Here is a 9183-nt window from a genome sequence, read left to right on the forward strand (position 1 = left end):
CTTAGATTTGTCTTTATATTATGTCATCTTTTATGTATTTTTTTTAGTTTCTTCATTGTACTCTCCTTCTTCTTTTTTGTAATAATGAAAACTTGGTCTTTTGTTTCCCAAAACTCGAGTTGGCACAAATTAATGGCTTGGATCAATCTATCATAATCACGTTATGTTTGACATTTAGGCCCACCTCTGGCAAAAAGAGGTCCCGTGCATATTAGGATGCATTTTCTTTTGAATATTTTGTTTATTATTTTGTTATGTGATTTACTTGCTGCGTAATACATGTTTATTCTCTATTTATTTATTGTTATTATTTAATTATCTGCCTAATTATTGAAACAACAATCATCCACTTGATACTAATATTTCTCTCTTTTTGAAGGTTTTCTTTCTTTTGATTTATTCTCCCCAAAGGTTGATTTGCATTGACTACGAACTGGCGGATCATCCATACTTTACGAGATCAAAAGCATGTGCAGACATGACTGATTCAGGTGCGTCTGATCAAAATGGTTTGGGGCTTGTCACTGTCCTGAGAGATAAACCCGAGACTTCGGAAGGAAGGGAATCAATCCCTTATGATGAACACATTGCTAATTTGATGCAAAAATGGCCAATATGCAAAGTGAGATTGATCGACTTTGAAAACTCACCAATTTGTCCATCACTTTGAATACGCCACTTCCCGAGCATGGAACAAACATAGCTACTCCGCCTCTTTTTCCACATCTTGACTCTCCTACTCCTCAATACTTTCCACCAAACCTTTCCCTTCAAAAGACCAATCCAATTGCTTCCAAACAATCCACCAACCCTCAACAACCCAACTTTCCACAAAACAATCCGCAACAAGCCAACCCTTTACCCTTCACTACCTCATATGCGCCCAAACTACACCGCTCACCCAAACCGCCTTACCTACCCAAAAATACCAAGCAACCCAACATGTACCGGTGGCACACACTGCAATCCCTAACGTTCAATATGTGTCTCAAGTATATGTAGCGAAAACTCAACATTTCCTTAATCCAATGCCAACCATGCCAGAAGTCGATCCATATGAAGAGATGGAGAAAGAAGCAAGGTCAAGAACATATGACAATGTAGCAAGGGAGATTCGTAATTTGAAGGAAGCTTTCAAAAGTATCCAAGTCCATAAGGGGGTTGAAGGTCTTGAATATGAGGATTTATGTGTTCATCCCGATGTTGAATTACCCGTGGGGTATAAGGTACCAAAATTTGATGTATTTGATGGGAAGGGAAATCCTCGAGCTCATTTAAGGTCGTATTGTGACAAGTTAGTTGGACTGGGGAAAGATGAGGCCATTAGAATGAAGTTGTTTATAAGGATCTTAATGGGAGAGGCCCTTGATTGGTACACGAGTCGAAACCCACAGAAATGGAATAGTTGGGGTGCGATGGCACAAGAATTCATGGATAGGTTCAAGTTTAACACTGAGGCTATTCCGAACAGGCTCTACTTGATGAAGTTGGAAAAGAAGTCAACAAAGTCATTCAGAGAGTATGCGATGCGGTGGAGAGCAGATGCCGCAAAAGTTCAACCTCCAATAGCAGAAAGTGAGATGACCTCTCTTTTTATACAATCCCAAAAAAATGCAACGTACTATGAAAAGATGATATGTGTTGTAGGACAAAAGTCATTTAAGGTTGTCAGAATGGGAGAATTCATTGAAAAAGGTATTAAAACTGGGAGAATCACTAATTTGGCAGCCCTACAAGCAACAAGTAAGGCCATTCAGACAGATTCAATCGAAGGAACCCTTAAGAAGAAGAACGGCGTATCTGCTGTCATAACCATCTAGGAACGTAGGCCAAACTAAATGTTAACCTACCAAAACCCATTACCCCAACATTCATACTATAGTCAGTATACCCAAATTCCTCAACCCTATTATCACCCTTCACCTGACCCTTACCCAGTTTACACCACCCAACCAATGTATTGTCCACCTAAAGCACCTGTCTATCCGAATCCATCACGATACCAACCGACATATCCATCCCAATCCCACTACCAACCACAAAACCGTCCATTAAATGCACCCAGACCTTACCCAAACTTTGAAAAAAGACCAGCCAAAACTTATACACCTTTAGCTGAACCTTTAGCCCAACAATATGAACGGTTGAAAATCGCAGGAATACTCCAACCAATCCAAGGACGAATTCCTAATCCCCTTCCTGGATGGTATGACGAGACCAAGCACTGTGCATATCACTCTGGAGTTGCTGGACATGATACTGAAAGTTGCCTTACTTTCAAAGACAAGATTGAGACATTGATCAAAGAAGATTCAACTCAAAGGTGTTGCCCCCAATGTAAACAACAACCCTCTGCCAAATCATGGCAATATTAACTTAATTGTCGTTGACGAAGATTTTAACTTGGAAGGGACCATAGTACCAATCAAGATAGAGAAGAATGTTGAGACATCGACCTTTATTTCTCCTGTAATCACAGTCCAAGTACGAGTGCCAATTGAAGTGGAAGTTTTTCTTCCCAAACCTAAGATCATGGACCTTGTCACTTAATCATTCCCTTTTGACACCAAAGCAATTCCTTGGGATTACTCGATTGATGCAAGGGACAAAGGAAAAGGAAAGATAGTTGTAGAAGCCATTGCTGCAGGAATGACAAGATCCGGGTGTTGTTATGCCCCTGAAGAAGTTATATAAGGAGGACCAAACAAGGAAAACAACCAAAAAAGGGTTGTGACAGAGGCCGAAGTGCAAGATTTCTGGAGGAAGATGCTAACTAAGGAATATTCGGTTGTTGAACAACTGAAGAAAACTCCTTCTCAAATTTCCTTAATGGCCTGATGAATTCTGCAACTCATAGGAACGCTTTGGTGAAGGTTTTAAATGAAGTTTATGTTCCAGCAGAGACCACTAGTGAGAACTTTTCTGCCATGGTAGGACAAGTTTTGGAAGCTAACAAAGTCACCTTTCATGAAGATGAGTTGCTGCCTGAAGGTTTGGGACATAACAAAGCGTTGAACATTATTGTCAGATGTAGGGATAAGTTTATTTCCAGAGTGTTGATTGATAATGGTTCAGTTGTTAACATATGCCCTTTCACTACTCTTCGAGCTTTGGGAATTTACTTTGGAAAGATTCGTGAAAGTCATGTAAGGGTTAGAGGCTTTGACGGGACACAAAGGGGAGTCATCGCAGAAATTGATCTGCCATTGCAAATTGGACCTGTGGAGTTCATTATGGAATTCCAAATGTTGGATATATCTGCTAGCTATAATTTATTACTTGGAAGGCCATGGATTCATATGGCTGGTGCGGTCCCTTCCACTTTGCACCAGACTTTGAAATTTGTTTGGAACCATCAGGAAATTATTGTTCATGGAGAAGGTAACAACTCAATATATCCTGAAAATTTAGTCCATGTTATTGAAAGTATGGAAGAGTTGGATGGGTCTGTATTCCATATTAGGGAAATTATGTGTGCTACTCAAGCTGGAAAGGCAAATTTGCCACGTGTGCTTATGATGGTGGCTTGGGAAATGTTGAAGAATGGTTTTATCATAGGTCAAGGTCTTGGAGAGAAATTAGATGGAATAGTGGAACCAATTCAATTACCTGGTCAGAAATACACATTTGGTCTTGGATACGAGCCTACTTCTGAAGAAGTCTCATCGATTAATCTCAAAAGGAACAGTGACATTCCCTTACCACTACCTATCCCGCCCTTGAATCAGTCATTTTCCAAGGTGTTTGTTGCACAAGGATTAGAAGAAGTTGTTGAAGATAATCTCATAGAAGGACTCAAAAACTTGTTCATTGAAGAAGTTGAATGCAATATGATTTTGGAGGACGGCACCGACGCCCCGACCATATGGGATGTTATGTCTGGAGATGCTTTGAACAATTGGACTTGTAACCCGTCCCCAGTTCTCCGGGAATCTTGGTAGATGATTGTATTAGAATTAACAAAAAACATGATTCAAATTGAGGCATGAATCGTGTTTTTGAATTTGATGTGTTTTGCCTCCATCTTTTGAAAGCTTAAATGCCAAATCTATGTTACCTTTTTTTCTGCTTTAAATTTTAAAATTTGTCCTTGATTATTTATTTTATTTTTATTTCTTGTCTCTCTTTCAGTAAGCAAACTAATAAATCTGTCAATGTCGAGAATGTGACATGTAATGAAATGAGCGAACAAACCCCGAACAGTGAATAAACTTTTGCAGAATATGAAGAAGATGTGCAGTCTGGAGAGTTGACTAAGGAGTTTGAACATTTTGAGAATAAAAAAAAAGCCAAATTTGGATGAAACTGAGACGATAAATTTGGGAGATTCAGCAGAATTGGTGAGGGAAACAAGAATTAGTGTCCATTTGACTCTGTCCCAAAGAAATGAACTTATTAATCTTTTGAGACAATACATGGATGTGTTCACATGGTCTTATGATGATATGCCGGGTCTAAGCACAAATATTGTTTCACACAGGTTGCCAATTGATCCCTCTTGCCCCCCAGTAAAGCAAAAGTCGAGAAAGATCAAGTCTGATTTGAGTTTAAAGGTTAAGGAAGAAGTCTCAAAGCAATTTGATGCCAATGTCATCCGGGTCACCAACTATCCCACGTGGTTGGCCAACATAGTACCAGTGCCAAAGAAAGATGGAATAATTAGAGTATGCGTAGATTATCGAGATCTCAACAAGGCTAGCCCGAAGGATAATTTTCCTCTCCCAAACATTCACATACTTATTAATAATTGTGCAAAGCATGAGTTGCAGTCATTTGTTGATTGCTTTACAGGATATCATCATATTCTACTGGATGATGAGGATGCGGAGAAAATCGCATTCATCACGCCTTGGGGAGTATATTGTTATCGGGTAATGCCTTTTGGACTCAAGAATGCAGGGGCAACATATATGAGAGCTATGACTACCATATTTCATGATATGATCCATAAGGAGATTCAAGTCTATGTGGATGATTTCATCATCAAGTCACGGAAGAGCTCAAATCATATAACAGATTTAAAGAAGTTCTTTGACAGATTATGGCGGTACAATCTAAAGTTAAATTCCGCAAAGTGTGCATTTGGTGTCCCTGCCGGGAAGCTGTTGGGTTTCATCGTGAGTAGGAACGGGATAGAGCCGGATCCTTCAAAGATAAAGGTTATTCAAGACTTGCCTCCTCCAAAGAGTCGAAAGGATGTAATGAGTTTTCTTGGTCGCCTCAATTACATTAGTCGATTCATTGCACAATCCACTGCAATTTGCGAGCCAATCTTCAAGTTGCTGAGGAAAGATGCTGCAACCAAATGGATGGAAGATTGTCAGAAAGCTTTTGATAGAATCAAGGAGTATTTATCTAGTCGACCAGTCTTGGTGCCCCTAGAATCTGGAAGACCTTTGTTGTTATATTTGTCAGTGTCTGACAATGCATTTGGATGTGTGCTGGGACAACATGATGAAACTGGAAAGAAGGAGCAAGCTAAATATTACTTAAGCAAAAAGTTAAGACCTTATGAAGCTCGGTATACTTTATTGGAGCGCACTTGTTGTGGTTTGACTTGGGTTGCACAAAATTTAAGACATTATTTATGTGCATATACCACTTTTCTCATCTCAAGGATGGATCCACTCAAGTATATATTTCAGAAGCCTATGCCCACTGGAAGGTTGGCAAAGTGGCAAATTTTGCTATATGAATTCGACATTTTTTATGTCACTCAAAAGGCCATCAAGGGACAAGCGCTAGTTGATCATCTCGCTGAAAATCTCGTGGATGAAGAGTAGATGCCTCTTAAAACTTATTTCCCTGATGAAGAGGTTTTATTTATTGGAGAGGATATTTTCGAAGAATATCCCAGGTGCAGAATGTTTTTTGATGGTGCTGTGAATTCCAAAGGAGTCGGTGCTGGAGCAGTGTTGATTTCAGAATCAGGTCAACATTATCCTATCTCAACAAAGTTCAGATTCTTATGCACAAATAATATGGCGGAGTACGAGGCTTGTATTCTTGGGCTTAGGATGGCTGTTGACATGAACATACAAGAATTGTTGGTTATAGGTGATTCCGACTTATTGATTCATCAGGTTCAAGGCAAATGGAGCACCAATAATGTGAGGATACTTCCATATTTGTTGTGTGTGAAAGAATTGTGCAAGAAATTTGTCAAGATAGAATTTAAGCATATTCCTCGAGCTCAGAACGAGTTTGCAGATGCGTTGGCAACACTGGCTTCTATGATTCAACATCCAGACAAGAACTACATAGATCCAATCAAGGTCAATGTGCAGGATCAGCCATCCTATTGTTTCCATGTAGACGAAGAACCGGATGGAGAACCTTGGTACTATGGCATTAAGAGGTATCTCAGGGAAGGAGACTATCCAGAAGGAGTAAACAATGTTCAAAAGAGGACACTTCGGAGCCTCGCAAATCATTTTTTCCTTAGTGGAGAAATCTTTTATAGGAGGACTCCAGATTTGGGATTTTTAAGATGTTATAACTCTCAAGAGGCAAGCAAGTTGATTGAAGAAATACATGGAGGTACATGTGGGCCACACATGAATGGTTTTCATTTTGGCAAAGAAGATTCTACGAGCTTGATATTTTTGGATGACAATGGAAACAGACTGCATCCGTTTTGTGAGAAAATGTCATCAATGTCAGATTCATGGTGATTTGATTCGAGTTCCACCAAATGAGCTAAATGTGACGAGTTCTCCTTGGCCCTTTGCAGCTTGGGGCATGGATGCCATTGGCCCTATTGAGCCAGCTGCCTCAAATGGACACAGGTTCATTCTGGTAGCTATTAATTACTTCACAAAGTGGATAGAAACATCTTCATACAAGTCTGTGACAAAGAAGGTGGTGACAGATTTTGTTCGCAATAACATCATTTATAGATTTGGGATCCCCGAGTCAATTATTACAGATAATGGAGCTAATCTCAATAGTGGCTTGATGCATGAGATATGCGAGAAGTTCAAAAGTATTCATCGCAATTCCACTCCTTATCGACCTCAGATGAATGGAGCAGTTGAGGCCGCCAACAAAAATATCAAGAGGATATTGCGGAAAATGACTGATAACTACAAACACTGGCATGAGAGTTTGTCCTTTGCCCTTCTTGGCTACCGCACCACAATCAGGACTTCGACTGGGGCAACACCTTATCTTTTGGTTTATAGAATAGAAGCAGTGTTACCAATGGAAGTTGAGATACCATCTCTAAGGATCATCCAAGAAGCTGAGTTAATTGATGCCAAGTGGACACATAACCGGTATGAACAATTGATGCTTATTGATGAAAAAAGAATGAATGCAGTTTGTCACGAACAACTTTATCAACACAGGATGGCTAAAGCTTTCAACAAGAAAGTAAGATTGAGACAGTTTGAACCGGGACAGTTGGTGTTGAAGCGAATATTCCCGCACTAAGATGAAGCTAAGGGAAAGTTTGCACCTAATTGGCAAAGACCTTACACGGTTCACCGAGTACTGACTGGAGGAGCTTTGATTCTAGCAGAAATGGATGGTAAAATATGGCCAAAAGCTATCAATGCAGATGCGGTTAAGAGATACTACATCTAGAGGTTTCTATTTCATTTTCTTGTAATCTTTTTGTCATGTATTGGAACTACGTCTTGACCTGATTGCCATAGCGGGATATGTAGGAAATCCACATCGGATTTGGTCTTTTAATAGATTTTGCAAAATTTCCTTTCTATGTAATATGAACTACGCTTGGCATGATACCTTTGGTGGGATACATAGGTGGCCTATATCGGCTTCCGTCACTTTATTAGAATTATTTTTCATTTCTCCATTTCTTTGTATACAACGAACTACGTATGGCCTGATTCCGTTCAGATACATAGGCAACCCGAGGAGGGTTCGGCCCCTTTATTTCAATTTTAATTGTATCCTTAGGTTATGTTTGGCTTGGTGCCTTGATAGAATAGTGTGCATCCTATAGGAGGTTCAGTATCATCGTGACCAAAGGACAACGCATCTCTTTCACAAAAACTGGGACAATTTTTAAGAGAATCATTGCAAGAAGATATCAAGATATTTGAAGAGTATATGGTCAATCGAATCATCCGACAGAAGAAAGACTTCAGATAAAGAACGTTCGCTTTGTTTCATGACATGTCACAATTTGAAGTTCGGCAAAATTCTTTATTGATATATATACGTATATAATTTTATCTTATTTTCAAATATGATTTTCAATCAAATATTTTCTTTTTATTTATTTTCTTGTTATTCATTTAACCAAGATTTAGAATGGACGGAGGTTATGAGTCCAAGCAAAGCTGGAAGAAAGAAGTATGAAGAGCCAGACCTTCAAAGTCAACGCGAATTAACCTCCCCCAAAACTTATATTTTTTTCTTTGAGTGCAGGTTTATCAGGATTACCAGAAGCTGAGAAGTTAATAACATCCATAGCATCGAAAGGACTATATGTCGAGTGGTTTGAATTACTTACTTATAAATTTATAATTCGAAAACTTATAAGTAAATCTTTATAAATTTTCAAATGTGTTGATGACAAATATTATTTAATAAGACATTGCACATGATTTTGCTCTGTATAAATGCCTTTAAATGCACTACACAAATGCTTTCAGATATTTCCAAGCGCACTGCACATTTGCTTCAAGATATTTTTCAAATGCACCGCACAAATACTTTCAGATTTTTAGCATGCATGCTTTCAAATACTTTAAACACACTGCACAAATGCTTTCAAATATTTTCAAATGCACCGCACAAATGCATATTTTCAAATGCACTGCACAAATGCCTTCAATAATTTTCAAACGCACTGCACAAATGCTTCTAAATATTTTCAAATACTTTATATTTCGCACAAATGCATATTTTCAAATGCACAAATACTTTCAATTATTTAAAAGGAATCCTACATGGCTTTATCACTTTTCTAATGCATTGCACAAATGCTTTCAGTTGATTGCACAGATGCTTTCAAATATACTGCACAAATGTTTTAACAAAATACATTGCTTTCAAAGACTTCTTTTTCATAAATCACCAGGCTTAAAAAGTCTCATTCTTAAATCATTTGGCTAAAAAGCCTCATATCCATAATTTATTTGGTTAAGGCCTCATTTTCATTAATCATCGCTGAAAAGCACCATTCCTCATGAATCATCGGCCTTAAAC

General features: G+C 38.6%; 2 protein-coding genes across 2 annotated transcripts; both read left to right on the forward strand.

Moving 5' to 3' along the window:
• Window positions 1–1037: 1037 nt before the first annotated feature.
• Window positions 1038–1820, forward strand: LOC125809412 (uncharacterized). The gene has a single exon (XM_049489059.1). It carries the CDS (start codon window positions 1038–1040, stop codon window positions 1818–1820), a length of 783 nt encoding a protein of 260 aa, XP_049345016.1.
• Window positions 1821–5783: 3963 nt separating this feature from the next.
• Window positions 5784–7434, forward strand: LOC125809414 (uncharacterized). The gene is made up of 2 exons (XM_049489060.1): window positions 5784–6540; window positions 6626–7434. Exons 1-2 carry the CDS (start codon window positions 5784–5786, stop codon window positions 7432–7434), a joined length of 1566 nt encoding a protein of 521 aa, XP_049345017.1.
• The last annotated feature ends 1749 nt before the right edge of the window (window positions 7435–9183 follow it).

The sequence above is a fragment of the Solanum verrucosum genome, unplaced genomic scaffold (assembly GCF_900185275.1).
Source record: "Solanum verrucosum unplaced genomic scaffold, falcon-dt-bn FXZP01000062.1, whole genome shotgun sequence".
NCBI classification, from domain to species: domain Eukaryota; kingdom Viridiplantae; phylum Streptophyta; class Magnoliopsida; order Solanales; family Solanaceae; genus Solanum; species Solanum verrucosum.

Coding starts and splice junctions, on each gene's coding strand:
- LOC125809414 (XM_049489060.1), top strand. CDS start 5,784: ATGCCTCTTAAAACTTATTTCCCTGATGAAGAGGTTTTATTTATTGGA. Junction 6,541..6,625: donor GATTGAAGAAATACATGGAG/GTACATGTGGGC, acceptor CAATGGAAACAG/ACTGCATCCGTTTTGTGAGA.
- LOC125809412 (XM_049489059.1), top strand. CDS start 1,038: ATGCCAGAAGTCGATCCATATGAAGAGATGGAGAAAGAAGCAAGGTCA.